At 44.7% G+C, this 21,986-nt stretch overlaps 1 protein-coding gene across 3 annotated transcripts; it reads left to right on the forward strand.

Annotated features, from left to right (window-relative positions):
- The first annotated feature begins 2,979 nt into the window (after positions 1-2,979).
- Positions 2,980-21,628, forward strand: SPATA7 (spermatogenesis associated 7). 3 transcript variants are annotated; one of them, XM_069949499.1, is made up of 12 exons: positions 2,980-3,143; positions 12,494-12,568; positions 12,946-13,038; positions 14,703-14,750; positions 15,728-15,855; positions 17,842-18,248; positions 18,365-18,413; positions 18,654-18,700; positions 19,766-19,822; positions 19,925-20,002; positions 20,084-20,141; positions 20,534-21,628. In XM_069949499.1, the coding sequence occupies exons 1-12, from the start codon at positions 3,068-3,070 to the stop codon at positions 21,140-21,142; spliced, it is 1,725 nt and encodes a 574-aa protein (XP_069805600.1). In that variant the 5' UTR covers positions 2,980-3,067; the 3' UTR covers positions 21,143-21,628. The 3 variants fall into 3 exon arrangements, with proteins under 3 accessions (XP_069805600.1, XP_069805601.1, XP_069805602.1); XM_069949500.1 differs by lacking the exons at positions 2,980-3,143; positions 12,494-12,568; positions 12,946-13,038; positions 14,703-14,750 and adding an exon at positions 15,262-15,284; XM_069949501.1 differs by lacking the exons at positions 2,980-3,143; positions 12,494-12,568; positions 12,946-13,038; positions 14,703-14,750 and adding an exon at positions 15,329-15,583.
- Positions 21,629-21,986: the final 358 nt, after the last annotated feature.

Genomic DNA, 21,986 nt, shown 5'->3' on the forward strand with positions numbered 1-21,986 from the left:
CTGACCCCATGGGATATACCCTGACCCCACAGTCACTGCCACCCTGACCCCATGGGATATACCCTGACCCCACAGTCACTGCCACCCTGACCCCATGGGATATACCCTGACCCCACAGTCACTGCCACCCTGACCCCATGGGATATACCCTGACCCCACAGTCACTGCCACCCTGACCCCATGGGATATACCCTGACCCCACAGTCACTGTCACCCTGACCCCATAGGATATACCCTCACCCCACAGTCCCTTTGCCCTCCTGACCCCATGGGATATACCCTCACCCCACAGTCACTGTCACCCTGACCCCATGGGATATACCCTGACCCCACAGTCACTGTCACCCTGACCCCATGGGATATACCCTGACCCCACAGTCACTGCCACCATGACCCCATGGGATATACCCTCACCCCACAGTCACTGTCACCCTGACCCCATGGGATATACCCTGACCCCACAGTCACTGCCACCCTGACCCCATGGGATATACCCTGACCCCACAGTCACTGCCACCCTGACCCCATGGGATATACCCTGACCCCACAGTCACTGTCACCCTGACCCCATAGGATATACCCTCACCCCACAGTCCCTTTGCCCTCCTGACCCCATGGGATATACCCTCACCCCACAGTCACTGTCACCCTGACCCCATAGGATATACCCTCACCCCACAGTCCCTTTGCCCTCCTGACCCCATGGGATATACCCTCACCCCACAATCCCTTTGCCCTCCTGACCCCATGGGATATACCCTCACACCGCAGTCGCTGTGCCCTCCTGACCTCTTGGGCCGCAGTTTCCTGCCTGATACATTGATTTCTCATTGGTGGCATTAGGATGCGTTCCCCTGATGGCCGCCCCCGCCCCCTATTGATGGGTTTGTTAGACGGGTCACGTCCCTGTTCACACAATGCGCCGGGCTCATCCGTCATAACAGGTTATTGATTCCAGCGCCTGAGACCAAAACCGTAATGTAATCTGTGATATCACTCCGGGGCCCCATAAGTCATTGTGTGACAGGAGGAGACGGGGTCACCGATCCCCGCACAGAAGCTACAAAGCCTCTCCCACTGTATGACCCCGGAAAAGCTGGGTGACGGGGACAGTGTAGCGATACCACCCAGCTTTCCAGGCGAGAGAGATGTGCTGCAGATCAGCGGGTCAGGGGTGTAATAATCTGCAGCATATATCACTATGTATCAGGAGGTGGAGGGGACAGAGCAATGTTCTGCAGATCTGTGGAGAGGCCAGGGGTGTAATAATCTGCAGGATATATCACTATGTATCAGGTGGGAGAGGACAGAGCGGTGTTCTGCAGATCTGTAGAGAGGCCAGGGGTATAATAATCTGCAGGATATAACAGTATAGTGATACCACCCAGCTTTCCCGGACTCCTGAGTGATGTCTCTCCCCTTCTCCCAGCTGCACAACAGGACAGATTTGCCATTTAGCACTTAAAGGATTTCTCCAGTGGTAGAGAAAGCAGCGTGACTACCTATGTGGCCACCATCAGTGACTGGATCTCAATGTGGCGGTCATATATCCTATATATATATATCACCTAAAAACACAAAACAACTCAAACACGTATGGAGACGACGCAGCACGCAGCAGATGTCGCATCATGTCACACACTCTATATATAGCGGAAAATTAGAGTGTGTGCTCCGCAGATCCCAGGAGAATTATATACAATTATACATCACTGTATATATATATATCACTGGGTATGTGCAGGGAGGATAGAGCATTGTCTACACCGAGAGCAGGACTAGCTATGTACAATGTATCAGTCTGAAGCTCACAGAGCATTGTCTATACTGGATACAGCTGAGGACAGGACTAGCTATGTACAATGTATCAGTATAGAGCTCACAGAGCATTGTCTACACTGGATACAGAGCAGGACTAGCTATGTACAATGTATCAGTCTGCAGCTCACAGAGCATTGTCTACACTGGATACAGAGCAGGACTAGCTATGTACAATGTATCAGTCTGGAGCTCACAGAGCATTGTCTACACTGGTTACAGCTGGGAGCAGGACTAGCTATGCACAATGTATCAGTCTGCAGAGCTCACAGAGCATTGTCTACACTGGTTACAGCTGGAAGCAGGACTAGCTATGTACAATGTATCAGTCTGGAGCTCACAGAGCATTGTCTACACGATACAGCTGGGAGCAGGACTAGCTATGTACAATATATCAGTCTGGAGCTCACAGAGCATTGTCTACACTGGATACAGAGCAGGACTAGCTATGTACAATGCATCAGTATAGAGCTCACAGAGCATTGTCTACACTGGATACAGAGCAGGACTAGCTATGTACAATGCATCAGTCTGGAGCTCACAGAGCATTGTCTACACTGGATACAGCAGAGAGCAGGACTAGCTATGTACAATGTATCAGTCTGGAGCTCACAGAGCATTGTCTACACTGGATACAGCTGGGAGCAGGACTAGCTATGTACAATGTATCAGTCTGGAGCTCACAGAGCATTGTCTACACTGGATACAGCTGAGAGCAGGACTAGCTATGTACAATGTATCAGTCTGGAGCTCACAGAGCATTGTCTACACTGGATACAGCAGAGAGCAGGACTAGCTATGTACAAAGTATCAGTCTGGAGCTCACAGAGCATTGTCTACACTGGATAGAGCAGAGAGCAGGACTAGCTATGTACAATGTATCAGTCTGGAGCTCACAGAGCATTGTCTACACTGGATAGAGCTGGCTGTGAGTAGTGACACCCCTGGGAAATGTCGCACAGGTTATGATACATTTTCTATATTCTGACACATTTCCAGACTCTTCTCCCAGTCTCTCTGCGCCAACAATGAGACATTCAGGATGTGATCTGCAGAAAGGCCGCAGTGTCCGGGTTCACACCTGAAGGTTTCATGGTATGCGGTTTGTCTCCAGCCCCAGGAATGGCGCACGCTGCTCGGGGACGGCTCGGGCGCAGCTTCCTGGCTTCCTGTGAGCGGCTCCGGTGACAGGAAGTCCCGCCCCGCCCGGAGACCGCAGCAGTATCCAGGAGACGCCGGCAACGCTCACATGTCGCCCGGACACCGCGCTGCGCCAGATGAGACCGGAGCTGCGACATATCAGCACGATGGCGGAGCCCGACCGGGTGAGTGACCGGGGAGACAGCGGGGATATAGGGTGCAGATACAGTGTATACAGGATATACAGATACAGGGTGTATACAGCATATACAGATACAGTGTATACAGGATACAGATACAGTGTATACAGGATATACAGATACAGGATATACAGGATATACAGATACATTGTATACAGAATATACAGATACAGTGTATACAGGATATACAGATACAGTGTATACAGGATATACAGATACAGCATATACAGATACAGTGTATACAGGATAGAGATACAGGGTGTATACAGCATATACAGATACAGTGTATACAGGATATACAGATACAGTGTATACAGGATATACAGATACAGCATATACAGATACAGTGTATACAGGATATACAGATACAGTGTATACAGGATATACAGATACAGTGTATACAGGATATACAGATACAGTGTATACAGGATATACAGATACAGTGTATACAGCATATACAGATACAGTGTATACAGGATATACAGATACAGTGTATACAGGATATACAGATACAGTGTATACAGGATATACAGATACAGTGTATACAGCATATACAGATACAGTGTATACAGGATATACAGATACAGTGTATACAGGATATACAGATACAGTGTATACAGGATATACAGATACAGGGTGTATACAGGGTACAGATACAGTGTATACAGGATATACAGATACAGTGTATACAGGATATACAGATACAGCGTATACAGGATATACAGATACAGTGTATACAGGATACAGATACAGTGTATACAGCATATACAGATACAGTGTATACAGGATATACAGATACAGTGTATACAGCATATACAGATACAGTGTATACAGGATATACAGATACAGTGTATACAGCATATACAGATACAGGGTGTATACAGCATATACAGATACAGTGTATACAGGATATACAGATACAGTGTATACAGGATACAGATACAGTGTATACAGCATATACAGATACAGTGTATACAGCATATACAGATACAGGGTGTATACAGCATATACAGATACAGTGTATACAGGATATACATATACAGTGTATACAGCATATACAGATACAGTGTATACAGGATATACAGATACAGTGTATACAGGATATACAGATACAGTGTATACAGCATATACAGATACAGTGTATACAGGATATACAGATACAGTGTATACAGGATATACAGATACAGTGTGTATACAGGATACAGATACAGTGTATACAGGATATACAGATACAGTGTATACAGCATATACAGATACAGTGTATACAGATACAGGGTGTATACAGGATACAGATACAGTGTATACAGGATATACAGATACAGTGTATACAGCATATACAGATACAGTGTATACAGGATACAGATACAGTGTATACAGCATATACAGATACAGTGTATACAGGATATACAGATACAGTGTATACAGGATATACAGATACAGTGTATACAGGATATACAGATACAGTGTATACAGGATATACAGATACAGTGTATACAGGATATACAGATACAGTGTATACAGGATATACAGATACAGGGTGTATACAGGGTACAGATACAGTGTATACAGGATATACAGATACAGTGTATACAGGATATACAGATACAGCGTATACAGCATATACAGATACAGGGTGTATACAGGGTACAGATACAGTGTATACAGGATATACAGATACAGTGTATACAGGATATACAGATACAGCGTATACAGGATATACAGATACAGTGTATACAGGATACAGATACAGTGTATACAGCATATACAGATACAGTGTATACAGGATATACAGATACAGTGTATACAGGATATACAGATACAGTGTATACAGCATATACAGATACAGTGTATACAGGATATACAGATACAGTGTATACAGCATATACAGATACAGTGTATACAGGATATACAGATACAGTGTATACAGGATATACAGATACACTGTATACAGGATATACAGATACAGTGTATACAGCATATACAGATACAGTGTATACAGGATATACAGATACAGTGTATACAGCATATACAGATACAGGGTGTATACAGCATATACAGATACAGTGTATACAGGATATACAGATACAGTGTATACAGGATACAGATACAGTGTATACAGCATATACAGATACAGTGTATACAGGATATACAGATACAGTGTATACAGCATATACAGATACAGTGTATACAGGATATACAGATACAGTGTATACAGCATATACAGATACAGGGTGTATACAGCATATACAGATACAGTGTATACAGGATATACAGATACAGTGTATACAGCATATACAGATACAGTGTATACAGGATATACAGATACAGTGTATACAGCATATACAGATACAGTGTATACAGGATATACAGATACAGTGTATACAGGATATACAGATACAGTGTGTATACAGGATACAGATACAGTGTATACAGGATATACAGATACAGTGTATACAGCATATACAGATACAGTGTATACAGATACAGGGTGTATACAGGATACAGATACAGTGTATACAGGATATACAGATACAGTGTATACAGCATATACAGATACAGTGTATACAGGATACAGATACAGTGTATACAGCATATACAGATACAGTGTATACAGGATATACAGATACAGTGTATACAGGATATACAGATACAGCATATACAGATACAGTGTATACAGGATATACAGATACAGTGTATACAGGATATACAGATACAGTGTATACAGGATATACAGATACAGTGTATACAGCATATACAGATACAGTGTATACAGGATATACAGATACAGTGTTATACAGGATATACAGATACAGTGTATACAGGATATACAGATACAGCAGTATACAGATACAAGTGTATACAGGATATACAGATACAGTGTATACAGGATATACAGATACAGTGTATACAGGATATACAGATACAGTGTATACAGGATATACAGATACAGTGTATACAGGATATACAGATACAGTGTATACAGGATATACAGATACAGTGTATACAGGATATACAGATACAGTGTATACAGGATATACAGATACAGTGTATACAGCATATACAGATACAGTGTATACAGGATATACAGATACAGTGTATACAGGATATACAGATACAGTGTATACAGGATATACAGATACAGCATATACAGATACAGTGTATACAGGATATACAGATACAGTGTATACAGGATATACAGATACAGTGTATACAGGATATACAGATACAGTGTATACAGGATATACAGATACAGTGTATACAGGATATACAGATACAGCATATACAGATACAGTGTATACAGGATATACAGATACAGTGTATACAGGATATACAGATACAGTGTATACAGGATACAGATACAGTGTATACAGCATATACAGATACAGTGTATACAGGATATACAGATACAGTGTATACAGGATATACAGATACAGTGTATACAGGATATACAGATACAGTGTATACAGGATATACAGATACAGTGTATACAGGATATACAGATACAGTGTATACAGGATATACAGATACAGTGTATACAGGATATACAGATACAGTGTATACAGCATATACAGATACAGTGTATACAGGATATACCGATACAGTGTATACAGGATATACAGATACAGTGTATACAGGATATACAGATACAGGTGTATACAGGCTATACAGATACAGGTATACAGGCATATACAGATACAGTGTATACAGGATATACAGATACAGTGTATACAGGATATACAGATACAGTGTATACAGGATACAGATACAGTGTATACAGGATACAGATACAGTGTATACAGGATATACAGATACAGTGTATACAGGATATACAGATACAGTGTATACAGCATATACAGATACAGCGTGTATACAGCATATACAGATACAGCGTGTATACAGCATATACAGATACAGTGTATACAGGATATACAGATACAGTGTATACAGGATATACAGATACACTGTATACAGGATATACAGATACAGTGTATACAGCATATACAGATACAGTGTATACAGGATATACAGATACAGTGTATACAGCATATACAGATACAGGTGTATACAGGCATATACAGATACAGTGTATACAGGATATACAGATACAGTGTATACAGGATACAGATACAGTGTATACAGCATATACAGATACAGTGTATACAGGATATACAGATACAGTGTATACAGCATATACAGATACCAGTGTATACAGGATATACAGATACAGTGTATACAGCATATACAGATACAGGGTGTATACAGCATATACAGATACAGTGTATACAGGATATACAGATACAGTGTATACAGCATATACAGATACAGTGTATACGGATATACAGATACAGTGTATACAGCATATACAGATACAGTGTATACAGGATATACAGATACAGTGTATACAGGATATACAGATACAGTGTGTATACAGGATACAGATACAGTGTATACAGGATATACAGATACAGTGTATACAGCATATACAGATACAGTGTATACAGATACAGGGTGTATACAGGATTACAGATACAGTGTATACAGGATATACAGATACAGTGTATACAGCATATACAGATACAGTGTATACAGGATACAGATACAGTGTATACAGCATATACAGATACAGTGTATACAGGATATACAGATACAGTGTATACAGGATATACAGATACAGCATATACAGATACAGTGTATACAGGATATACAGATACAGTGTATACAGGATATACAGATACAGTGTATACAGGATATACAGATACAGTGTATACAGGATATACAGATACAGTGTATACAGGATATACAGATACAGGGTGTATACAGGGTACAGATACAGTGTATACAGGATATACAGATACAGTGTATACAGGATATACAGATACAGCGTATACAGGATATACAGATACAGTGTATACAGGATACAGATACAGTGTATACAGCATATACAGATACAGTGTATACAGGATATACAGATACAGTGTATACAGGATATACAGATACAGTGTATACAGCATATACAGATACAGTGTATACAGGATATACAGATACAGTGTATACAGCATATACAGATACAGTGTATACAGGATATACAGATACAGTGTATACAGGATATACAGATACACTGTATACAGGATATACAGATACAGTGTATACAGCATATACAGATACAGTGTATACAGGATATACAGATACAGTGTATACAGCATATACAGATACAGGGTGTATACAGCATATAGAGATACAGTGTATACAGGATATACAGATACAGTGTATACAGGATACAGATACAGTGTATACAGCATATACAGATACAGTGTATACAGGATATACAGATACAGTGTATACAGCATATACAGATACAGTGTATACAGGATATACAGATACAGTGTATACAGCATATACAGATACAGGGTGTATACAGCATATACAGATACAGTGTATACAGGATATACAGATACAGTGTATACAGCATATACAGATACAGTGTATACAGGATGTACAGATACAGTGTATACAGTATATACAGCATATACAGATACAGTGTATACAGGATATACAGATACAGTGTATACAGGATATACAGATACAGTGTATACAGCATATACAGATACAGTGTATACAGATACAGGGTGTATACAGGATACAGATACAGTGTATACAGATACAGTGTATACAGGATATACAGATACAGTGTATACAGATACAGGGTGTATACAGGATATACAGATACAGGGTGTATACAGGATACAGATACAGTGTATACAGATACAGTGTATACAGGATATACAGATACAGTGTATACAGGATATACAGATACAGTGTATACAGGATATACAGATACAGTGTATACAGGATATACAGATACAGTGTATACAGCATATACAGATACAGGGTGTATACAGGATACAGGATATAGCATATACAGATACAGTGTATACAGGATATACAGATACAGTGTATACAGGATACATATACAGTGTATACAGGATATACAGATACAGTGTATACAGATACAGGGTGTATACAGGATATAGCATATACAGATACAGTGTATACAGGATATACAGATACAGGGTATACAGGATACATATACAGTGTATACAGGATATACAGATACAGGGTGTATACAGGATATACAGATACAGGGTGTATACAGGATATACAGATACAGGGTATACAGGATACATATACAGTGTATACAGGATATACAGATACAGTGTATACAGATACAGGATATAGCATATACAGAGTGTATACAGGATACAGATACAGGGTGTATACAGGATACAGATACAGCGTATATACATCATATAAAGCATACAGGGTGTATACAGGATACAGCGTGTATATAATATACAGATTCAGCATCTACAGATACAGCGTGTATACAGCATATACAGATACAGGGTGTATGCAGGATAGAGATACAGATACAGGGTTCGTACAGCATACAGTACTGTATGAGTATACAGGAGGTCCCCAGTCACATGACTCCTGTCGCTCTGGAGTATACGGCTCTTGCTGGCAGATGGGGATTTTCTGGGTGAGTCAGGGACTGTCAGATTAGCTGCTCTGGCAGACGGATCCTGTAACTACAACCCCCACCATTCACCACATATACTAACCTATTGCATCCACCATATTACTGGGCCGAACTTACAATATTGAGGACGACTCCAGAGCTGTATTCATAGTTTACTCATACACCTTATGTATGTTCACACACAGCAAGAGCAGCGGCCGTTGTCTCTAGAGATGATGGAACAGCGGAGAATCTTAGCTAGAGAACTCCATCCGCCTATGATTCCCGATGCCTTCCTGGTCCGTGAGGAAGAGGGGTTGGAGTTCTATAGAAGCTATTTTTAGGTGTGACTTTTTAATCACATCCGATTATCATTTGTGACTTTTGTAAAAACTCACTCTCTCCTTGTTATTTAGTCACATTTGTTATAGACTCCTTAGTAATTTCCCTTATAGAAGTATTGGCATTCTCTTATATCAGCTTATGAAGCAAGAGCCACCCAGTAGAGGGCAGCTCCCTATATATAGAGTACATGGAGTCCCTAACAAACAGGGACCTGGCACTGCTATTAGCAAGGAGCCAGTCAGGATTGCACCCTCCTAGCACAGGGTACTGCCCCTGGGTTACTCACACCAGCACAGAGCATTGCACCTTCATCACCAGCACATGAAGCATCGGGTCCTGGACCTGGGTCTCTAAGCCAAGCCAGCAGGGGGTGCTGCTCCTGGGAGTCACTGCTCCCCAACACCTAGCCAGCATTGGGTATTAACCTGGGTCACTCACACCAAGCCAGCACTGGGTCTGGTAGCACAACAGCAGACAGCACTGGGTTCTGAACCTGGGACTGCAGCACCACATCTGGGAACTCACGGTTTTTACCCCCTGAGCCACAGCTCCTGCTCCCAGAGTCAGCGGAATAAGGGAAAGATGGAGGTCCGAGTCAGAATAAAGGAAGGTTCTAGAAAATAGACAGTCCAGGCCATGGGAACAGTCCTATAAGCAGATGACACAGGATTAGAACCCTGGTCTCCAACATACAGCATAGACAGGAGACTCAGACCACTGAGCCACAGCTCCTGCTCCCAGAGTCAGTGGGAATAAGGGAAAGATGGAGGTCTTAGTCAGAATAAAGGAAGGTTCTAGAAAATGGACAGCCCAGGCCACAGTCCTATAAGGAGATGACTCAGGATTAGAACCTTGGTCTCCAACATACAGCATAGACAGGCTACTCAGACCACTGAGCCACAGCTCCTGCTCCCAGAGTCAGTGGAAATAAGGGAAAGATGGAGGTCCTGGTCAGAGTAGAGGAAGGTTCTAGAAAATGGACAACCCAGGCCACAGGAACAGTCCTATAAGGAGATGTTGCAGGATTAGAACCCTGGTCTCCAACATACAGCACAGGCAGGAGACTCAGACCACTGAGCCACAGCTCCTGCTCCCAGAGTCAGTGGGAATAAGAGAAAGATGGAGGTCCTGGTCAGAATAAAGGAAGGTTCTAGAAAATGGACAGCCCAGGCCACAGTCCTATAAGGAGATGACTCAGGATTAGAACCCTGGTCTCCAACATACAGCATAGACAGGCTACTCAGACCACTGAGCCACAGCTCCTGCTCCCAGAGTTAGTAGAAATAAGGGAAAGATGGAGGTCCTGGTTAGAGTAGAGGAAGGTTCTAGAAAATGGACAACCCAGGCCACAGGAACAGTCCTATAAGGAGATGTTGCAGGATTAGAACCCTGGTCTCCAACATACAGCACAGGCAGGAGACTCAGACCACTGAGCCACAGCTCCTGCTCCCAGAGTCAGTGGGAATAAGGGAAAGATGGAGGTCCAGGTCAGAATAAAGGAAGGTTCTAGAAAATGGACAGCCCAGGCCACAGTCCTATAAGGAGATGACTCAGGATTAGAACCCTGGTCTCCGACATACAGCATAGACAGGCTACTCAGACCACTGAGCCACAGCTCCTGCTCCCAGAGTCAGTGGAAATAAGGGAAAGATGGAGTTCCTGGTCCAAAGAAAGGAAGGTTTCAGAAAATGGACAGCCCAGGCCACAGGAACAGTCCAATAAGCAGATGACACAGGATTAGAACCCTGGTCTCCAACATACAGCATAGCCTGGCTACACAGACCACTGAGCCACAGCTCCTGCTCTCAGAGAAAGTGGAAATGGGGAAAGAAAAAGATCCTGGTCAAAATAAAGGAAAAGTTTCAGATAATGGGGAACCCAGGATTAGAACCCAGAGAACAGCAGTGGTTAGGTGTGACAGCTAACCCTCCTCACCACAGCAACACTGAGAGCCAACAGAGGAGCCTGGTCAATAAAGAAGACAAAGAGCAGTAGAGGCATAAACTAAACTAGGATTAGAACCCAGGTCCTCACCACCCTTATGGGTCCCCAGCATCACAGAGTTTATTCCCTGAGCCATCATCTCCTCACCAGCAACCTGTGATACTTCTCTTTGTCCTTCCTGAATACCAGTGTCCCATCTAAATAAATGGCTTACCCTGTAAAAAAAAAAAAAGGAACAACACAGGACTTGAACCCTGGTCTCCCACATGTAACATATATAGATCACATACAGCACTGAGCCACAGCTGGGAACATGAAGTAACATGTTACATTAATCAAATATATAATGATAATGTGGTAACCAAAGCTAAGAGATTCGAGCACAGGGCTACATGACGCTCAATGTACTGTAGTCTGATTAGGATAGAACAGAACAAAGGGCCGGAAAAAAGAACCAAGAACCAAGGACTTCATATAACACAGCTCCAGCCGCCTCACCTATCTCCACATTTGGTTTTGCTTTCAGGGTCCCGGGCCCCATCCATCCCCAGGTGCGGAGTATCCAGCCCATTCAGGGGGCACCTCAGTACAAAGAGCAATGGTAAGAAGTGGTGGCAGGGGCTATGGGGGTCTCCCTGCGCCAGATCCTGTCTGGGGATCCCCTGGGTGCAACCTCAGCGTTATATTCCTGTTGATATCTGTTGGGTTTTGTTTAATGCTTCTTTGGGATTTGTTATTTTTTGTTGGCTTTTATGTTTATTTTTCTTAATTTTTTTTATTTTTTCAGTTTTTTTCTTTATTTTTCTTTCGTTATTCTTGTTTCTCTTTGTTACGTTTTGTTTGTTTTTCATTCTGTGGTTATTACGTTGTTTCTGTTTATTATGTTTTCTTCCTGTATTATTATGTTTGGCTCCTTCTTCATCGCTCTCGGCCTCCTCATCCTGTACTTACCCAGCACTTTTTCCTCTTCCCTTTCAGCCTTTTGCATCGGCCACAGCAGCCGGCTGAGCGATCAGTACCGGATCCGGGACCACATGCTGATCCACTACAATAAAATCCTCTCGGCTAAAGGTACGGGGCCCGGCGGGATGATAGCGTCTCCTGGATTACTGTCACAGCAGGGAGGAGGAGGCGGAGGGGGGATGGGATAACATGGACGCCTAACTCGCTCGCCTCGGCTCCGGAGGGAATTCCTCCCTCACTCTTTGTGTTTTCTGCTGTCAGTTTTACAAATCGATTTCCTTTTGGTTTATGACTCCTGACAGGATTGTGGCTTTTATAGTCTGGGGAGAGTTTCCAGAACTTGTTTTATAGTCTCCCGCCTGCTTGTGGGCGCTGAGGGTGTGTGTCCCTTTAAGGCGACCTGTTATTATTCCTGTATATACTCTTATTGTGAGGTATGAGGTGCCGTATACCCGGTCACACTGCTGCATATTGGTTTGGCTGGTGCAGGAGGCGCTGATCTTGCTGATCTCTGGACTTTTATCAGTGGTTTATTACAGTCCATCCGCTCTGTGCTCCCAGATTGATACTTTGTATCATGGCGGATAGATCGGGTTTTACACTTGTCGCGGCGCATCCTGTTATCAAGAGAAAGAGACGAACGTCGGCGGACGGAGAACACGGAATGGGGAACAGATCAATATCTGTAAAGTGAAATTATTACAAGCATTGTATAAAAGCGCAGGGTGGATTATAACCGGTATTACAGATTAGAGGAGAAGGAAAGATGGAAATCTATAAGATGTTACATGAAACGTATTCTATTACTGAGCAGCAAAGAGACGGGAAAGCTACAGGGTGAACCGTTATAAGAGGAGCGGCTGATATCAGTCACATATGATGTAATAGGAGGATATATCAGTAATGGAGCGTTATAAAAGGAGCGGCTGCTATCAGTCACATATGATGTAATAGGAGGTTATATCAGTACTGGAGCGTTATAAGAGGAGCGGCTGCTATCAGTCACATAGCATATATTAGGAGGATATATCAGTAATGGAGCGGCTGATATCAGTCACATATGATGTAATAGGAGGTTATATCAGTGCTGGAGCGTTATAAGAGGAGCGGCTGATATCAGTCACATAGGATGTAATAGGAGGTTATATCAGTGCTGGAGCGTTATAAGAGGAGCGGCTGATATCAGTCACATATGATGTAATAGGAGGTTATATCAGTACTGGAGCGTTATAAGAGGAGCGGCTGATATCAGTCACATATGTAATAGGAGGATATATCAGTACTGGAGCGTTATAAGAGGAGCGGCTGATATCAGTCACATAGGATGTAATAGGAGGTTATATCAGTACTGGAGCGTTATAAGAGGAGCGGCTGATATCAGTCACATATGATGTAATAGGAGGTTATATCAGTACTGGAGCGTTATAAGAGGAGCGGCTGATATCAGTCACATAGGATGTAATAGGAGGTTATATCAGTGCTGGAGAGTTATAAGAGGAGCGGCTGATATCAGTCATATAGGATGTAATAGGAGGATATATCAGTACTGGAGCGTTATAAGAGGAGCGGCTGATATCAGTCACATATGATGTAATAGGAGGTTATATCAGTACTGGAGCGTTATAAGAGGAGCCGCTGATATCAGTCACAGATGATGTAATGTCTCTGATATAATGGCTGATAACAGAGAGGAATACAATGTAATCACCTGTACCTGAGACATCAGGTTTGTTCCCTTTATATAAATGATTTTCTTGATTCTTCTCTTGCAGCCGCCGTGGACTGTTCTGTCCCAAAAAGTCTGATGAAGAGTATAAAATGTGAGTGTATCATGTATCTAATCTGTTTCTGTGTATACAGAACATTAAGCTGCTGTATCTAATCCTATTATGTGTGATACTGTCTGCTGAGACACTGTATCTAATCCTATTCTATTTTATACTGACTGCTGAGATGTGGTATCTAAACCTATTATGTGTGATACTGTCTGCTGAGACACTGTATATAATCCTATTCTATTTTATACTGACTGCTGAGATGTGGTATCTAAACCTATTATGTGTGATACTGCTTGGTCAGCTGCTGTATCTAAGCCTATTATGTGTGATACAGCCGGTGTCTCTCTAATCCCGGTACAATGCTCGGTTTACACCTCTGAGTTGCTGTCGGTTTCCAATGTTAATATCACGGTGTGTCTGTGGCCTCGGCCCTCATCCATCTCATAGGTAAAATGGTCGCACATAGCAACCTATCAGAGCGCAGCTTTCATTTTTATAGCTGCTTTGGCAAAATGAAAGCTGAGCTGTGATTGGTTACTGTGAGCTGAGCTCTGGTTGCCATGGGCAACAAGCCAGGTCAGTGTGGATGGTCGAGGCCTGCAGTCTACAGGTCCACAACTTTCTCTTACGTTATTATGAGACTTTATGGTAGCAAAATGTCCGCTGCTTTGCGTCTGGGCTGGATATTTCCGTGAAGAGGTCGGAGGTCGCGGGGTCGTGGAGGCGCTGATCCGCCTGTCACCTCCTCACAAGATGAGAGATGAAAGAAAATCCCATCTACACGGCCCCACGGACGCCCGGACTCCTACGTCTGTTAACCCCCGGTGTCCTGCAGCCCCATTAGGATGAGACACTCTGTCAGGACCTGATACATTGTAACAAACCCTCAGCAGTGCTGTGGAGGGGGGGGGGGGTGATGTGTGAGTTATAATAGATACAGGTATAATCTCCAGGAGCGGCTGTGCCGTACCGCTGCCCTCTCCGTATTTATAACGTCCGTTCTTGTACTTGTCTTGTAGACAGCGACCAGCAGAGACGGGAGAGGATGAAGAAGGAGGTGACCCGGCTGGAGAGGACGCCACCGCGCTCAGCCGCCTCTTCTCGTCCTCGCTCCAGGGAGAGCGCAGATTCAGCAATGCACAGGAAGGTGAGACAGCCACCAATATGGCGCAGGGGGTGTGGTTTGTGTCACAGTCACTAAGGTTATTGCTGGGTATTACGGCAGCAACGCGTCCCCCCCCCCCCCCAACACGACACCAGCGTCCCCAGCAGCCCCTTCCTGACATGATCCCCCCACCACAACAAACGCTCGCCCCCCCCCCCCCTCATACATTACACGAGTGTCACTGTATCCCAGAGAGAGGAGACCCTGAAGTAATCCCGAGTCCTTCTAGGTTCTTAAAGGGATATTCCGAGATTTCTTGTACAGACCCGAAACTAAGGAAATCTTCCTCGCTGCGACTAAATATAACCGGGCACCAATAATTACGGTGAACGTGCCGGAAACAAAGGGGCACAGATGGCGGTCGGAGGAGCAGGCGACCTCTTTTATCCAAGTTGACGATTGTGTTATTTATTTTTTCTTTGTTTTTTTTTTTTTTTGGAATCCCGCTGATCCCCGCCTGCAGATCCCGCCCACTGATCCTGCTGAGTCCCATGATCCAAGGTCTGTTTGCGCGGGATGAAGCGCGGTCCCGGGCGAGCACAGTGACAGCCTGTTGAGCCTCCACCGCGGGAGGGCCTCAATATTTAAGCTGTCAGAACTGATCACGTTTCCACGGCAACGACTATTTTTGAAATTATTACGTTTATTCACGGAATTGTTCCATTAAAGGAGAATCCGACGGAATTGGCGGCGACTCCTATACATGGAAATAAATGGAAATTTGTTTTCCTGTTTTTTTTTTTTTTTTACAATTGCGTAAGTTTTCGGCTCCACATGGATCGGGGGCCAGGTTGCCTCCCATCCATCCATCTTGACCTATACTTTCTACAGCTGCTGGTCTGTTACACTGGTAATGGAGTGTAACTGTTATTGCCTGTACTGATACACTGTAACAGAGCCTCAGCTGTGAGCAGCGTCGGGTCTGTTCTGGTTTCGGACTTTGTGAGGTCGTGTGATCATGTGATGCGTGCGCTACCACCTTCGCACACGACTCCCATTATCCGAACTATTAGGCCAATGTTTTCATCGCTCAGTGGTTGCAGCCATTGTGCGTTCGGGCAGCGCTCTATACAATCCCGGCACAGCCAGCGCTCAGCTCTTTCATTGGCGTCACAGAAAAGCCATTGTCCTGCCCTCTTTCTGTGTGAATTGCCGGTCAGAGCGTTTCTCCCGATTCCCGACGCTCGTCGTAATTTCACGAGTTTCTCAGATAATTGTGGTTTTTCAAACAAGAGAACAGAGACGGTGTGAGCGTCAGCGGCTGCGGGAGGACATCACGCTTCTCTCCTGAATGCCCCAAAGCAAATTGCTGCAATTTTATATTTGTGTACAGCGATAAATCCCACTCCTCCTGCGCCATTACCGTCATTTACTGGAATTGGGCGATTAGCGGAGGCGGCCATGCTGCTATGTTGTATCCTCAGGGTTACAGTGACCTGACCTGACGCCTCCTTCCTGATATAATCTGATGGTGACCACGGAGGGTGGGGGTAAGCTCACAGAGCATTGTCTACACTGGATACAGCTGAGAGCAGGACTAGCTATGTACAATGTATCAGTCTGGAGCTCACAAAGCATTGTGTACACTGGATACAGCTGAGAGCAGGACTAGCTATGTACAATGTATCAGTCTGGAGCTCACAGAGCATTGTCTACACTGGATACAGCTGAGAGTAGGACTAGCTATGTACAATGTATCAGTCTGGAGCTCACAGAGCATTGTCTACACTAGATACAGAGCAGGACTAGCTATGTACAATGTATCAGTCTGGAGCTCACAGAGCATTGTCTACACTGGATACAGAGCAGGACTAGCTATGTACATGCTTACAGCATCCAGACTGTTAGCGGGAGGATTCTCATTCAGTGACAGCCAGCGGAGATCTTGACATGGTTGGGCACTGAATACAGGGGAAGAACATATTATGACTCTTGTGATACTGATGAATAATTTCTGCTTCTTCCTAGGACCTCTATGACCCTCACTCTCCTCTCCAGAGACATTCTCCATACTCAGACCCTGGACCCGTCTACTCCCCCAGCTCCTTCATCTCCTCCCCGAGGCACCTCAGGTCTCCAGCACACACCGGTGGGATGTACGGCAGGCACCTCAGGTCTCCAGCACACACCGGTGAGATGTACGGCAGGCACCCCGACCTCAGCGCCACCTCTGCCTTCCAGGACAACCAGACCAAGACCTATAGTGGGGACCTGCTGGAGAAACACTCCCATCATTTCACCAACAAGCAGAGCCCCTTCACTCCCCGAACCCTGAAGACCCAGGCCAAGTCTACATTAGCCCAGTCCCGGTTTTACACCCCACCTAGGAGGAAGAGGAAGGGGACGGCGGCCGAAGCCCAGACAGAGATCAGCAGGTAGAAATGCAGGTTATACTCATGGCCTCTATATGTGCACCCCCTTCCTCATCAGTGGCTCTGACCACAGACTGCTTTCCCTTTTCAGCTCATGTTGTGCATTTTGTGTTTTCCAGTTTTCGGCACAGATCACCGGAGGGCGCCTCCTCACTGATCAGAGATGAGGTAAGCCGTGACCAAGGACTAAATGATATAATACCCTTTTAGACTGAAGCTTCCCCCTGCATAGAACGGGACCCCTGACAGCAAGCAGAGATCTTTAAAACTAATAAGGAATTGAAAAAGCTCCAGCCCCTCAATTATAATGGACACTGGCCTTTAAAGTCCCCCATTCTCTGGGATTACAGGTCACCTGCAGGATGTTGGGGGGTATTGTGTAGATCTGACTGTGATTTCTTACACCAGGACTATCTGCAGCTGAGTGATGAAGACGAGCAGCGCCCCTTATCCAGGTACGGAGCTCAGACCCCGATCTATAGCACTCGCATAGCTGGGGGGTTGTATGATGCTGGGGGAGCTGCTGTCAGTATGTGGCTTGTAATACTCATGTGTGCAGCGCCCTCTAGTGGCAGAATCCAGTATCTAACATTTAGGCCCAGATTTGTCAAAGGCTGTAAGTTATATACTGGTGTAAACTGCCCAGAGCGGCCAATCACAGCAACCAATCACAGCTCACCTTATACAGCAACCAATCACAGCAACCAAACACAATAACCAATCACAGATCACTTCTCACAGCAACCAATCACAGCTCACCTTATACAGCAACCAATCACAGCAACCAAACACAATAACCAATCACAGATCACTTCTCACAGCAACCAATCACAGATCACCTCTCACAGCAACCAACCACAGATCACCTCTCACAGCAACCAATCACAGATCACCTCTCACAGCAACCACAGATCACCTCTCACAGCAACCAATCAAAGCCCAGCTTTCATTTTACCACAGCTGAGCTGTGATTGGTTGCTGTGAGAGCTGAGCTGTGATTGGTTGCTGTGAGAGCTGAGTGTGATTGGTTGCTGTGAGAGCTGAGTGTGATTGGCTGCTGTAAAAAGCTGAGCTGTGATTGGTTGCTGTGAGAGCTGAGCTGTGATTGGTTGCTGTGAGAGCTGAGCTGTGATTGGCTGCTGTAAAAAGCTGAGCTGTGATTGGTTGCTGTGGCAGCTGAGCTTGGATTGGTTGCTATGGGAGCTGAGCTGGGATTGGTTGCTGTGGGAGCTGAGCTGGGATTGGTTGCTGTGAGAGCTGAGCTGTGATTGGTTGCTGTGAGAGCTGAGCTGGGATTGGTTGCTGTGGGAGCTGAGCTGGGATTGGTTGCTGTGGCAGCTGAGCTTGGATTGGTTGCTATGGGAGCTGAGCTGGGATTGGTTGCTGTGGGAGCTGAGCTGGGATTGGTTGCTGTGGGAGCTGAGCTGGGATTGGTTGCTGTGGGAGCTGAGCTGTGATTGGTTGCTGGGTGCAGGTTACACCAGTCTATATTACACGCTTTTCCCCTTGGTGTTTTTTAGATTTTCCTCCAGTGATTTTAAGTCTCCGTCTCCAGCGCTGCAGAAGATTCACTCTGAGTAAGTCCTGGATCACTGCTGGGCTCCTGCATTGTGCTGGTAGTCAGTGACTACCTGAGTGAAGTGGGGGGACTTCCATTAACCCCTTCTTTATCTGTACAGAGAGGAAGAATTGGCTTATCTCAAGTTTGTGGCTGATGTGACCAATGAAATCCTGACGCTTGGGTTGTACTCGGACCGGTGAGTTATGATCACATGATACACGTGGGGGGTGGAGGTTAAAATACATCATAGATGTCACTAAGTGTCGCCTGTTTTCAGGGTCCTAGAGCGCGTCTTTCAGCGCCACATGGAGGAAAACCGACACCGATTAAATGAGGTAAGAACGGGTGGGATATGCTGGGCTCTCCACTGTGTAACGTCCCACCGGCCCAGCTATCAGGTGCTGATCTAATGGGATATGATGGGAATTGTAGTACTGCAGCAGGTTACATAGTGGCATAGGCAACAGCTGGAGAACCACAGGTTAGGAACACTGTCCTACAAGATCTGCACGCTCCGCTCCTGACATGCTCTGTGCTGCTGGGGACCATCCACTACACCAGTGTTCACCAGCTGCTGCAGAACTAGAATTCCCATCATGCCTTACTCTTCTGTAATACTCTGTGTTGCTGTTTCCACTGTATAAGTCACCTCTCACATGAAATCCTCTGTGCTGCTGTGACCTTACTCCCTCCATTGTACTGTAATATCTCTGCTCTTGCTTTAAAGGGTAAAATGCGCCACCTGCTGGACACCCTCAGAGCAGACTTGGACTACAAGGAGGAGAGTAACCTGAAGTCACCTTTGAGTTCCCCTTGGGCCGAGCAGACGGAGGCCACTTCATATCTTGGTGGTCTCGCCATAGACCACCATCTGCACTTGGACTCTCCACCATACACAGACAAAAAAGATGCCAAACACCGGCTCCGAGATGACATTGTCCCTGAACGGGGTATAAGAGACTCTGCCCTGACAGATGAACAAGATGGAGAGACCCATAGTGATCAGGAGGATGGGGGTGACCTCTCCCTCCAGCTGTCACATGACCTCCTCTTATCTGTGGATAGGAGAGAGTCTCCTGACCATGAAGGTCTCCAGATAGTGAAAGAAACCCCGGAGGACGATCACCTACCGGACACCTCTGCAGCAGATCCCACCTCGGAGGACGCATTCAGCTCTGCAGCCGACGTAGCGGAGAAAGCCGACAACTTGGAGACTCTGGAAGATCTTCAGCAAAGCTTTTCTGATGTCGTCCACATCTCCAGGGAAGAGGATGATGCCGTCTCCGATCCTGGTGAGGAGGAAGCTGCAGAGATGAGCGATCGGAACGACTTCTAGAGTAATAAATGGCACCGAACCAGAGCAGCTTCTAGATATTTCTTCTCTTACGGGTAATAACTCCCAAGTATCGGATCACAGCAACTGATACACTGTAACAAATCCCTCACAGAACCCGGCTTTTTTTTTTTTTAAGTTCTTTTCTTGCTGGGAGTGAATGAACGGCCAAAATGTATTGGAAACTGGTTTACATAGGTTGTGTGTGTGATTGCAGCCCTGCAGGCTACACAGAGGATCTGTCAGCTGTAATCCAGCTTCCTGCTGCTAAGACACACCGTACCTACCATATATCTGTCTGTGCTTCCAGGATGTAGAAAAATGCTGCAAAGAATCAAAGAGGCGTCCGTATCTTCCTGCTTGACTGACACCTGGAAGCTGACTGACCAACAGGATCAGGGATGGGAGGGGGAGTAAGGAAAGGTTACAGCTTGCTTCACCTAAGAATCTCAGGAAACTTTTTTTTTTTTTTTTTTTTTTTTTTAACAATATAACAGCTTTTTTGTATGTTCTGGAATTACAGACAGATATCTGAAAGGTACTGTGTGTCTTACTTGACTTAACAGCATCTAACAGTGTCCGTGGTTTAGAACGTTAAATTGTAGCTAACAGATTCCCTTTAAGTCAGGTATGGGGAGCCTTCTATTGCGAACCTACAATTCCCATCATGCCCGGACAGCCAAAGAACTGTAGTTTTGCCATAGCTGAAGTGCTAAAGGTGAGATGCAATACCACCCCCAACCAGAGGACATGTGTGGCACTGTTCAGCAGTCCTATTTTTATAACCATAGCTTTTTCTTAACTGTAAATTAACATTAAATAGATTGTGACTAAAACCTACCTCTAT

Source organism: Dendropsophus ebraccatus, chromosome 13 (genome assembly GCF_027789765.1).
Source record: "Dendropsophus ebraccatus isolate aDenEbr1 chromosome 13, aDenEbr1.pat, whole genome shotgun sequence".
Taxonomy (NCBI): Eukaryota; Metazoa; Chordata; class Amphibia; order Anura; family Hylidae; genus Dendropsophus; species Dendropsophus ebraccatus.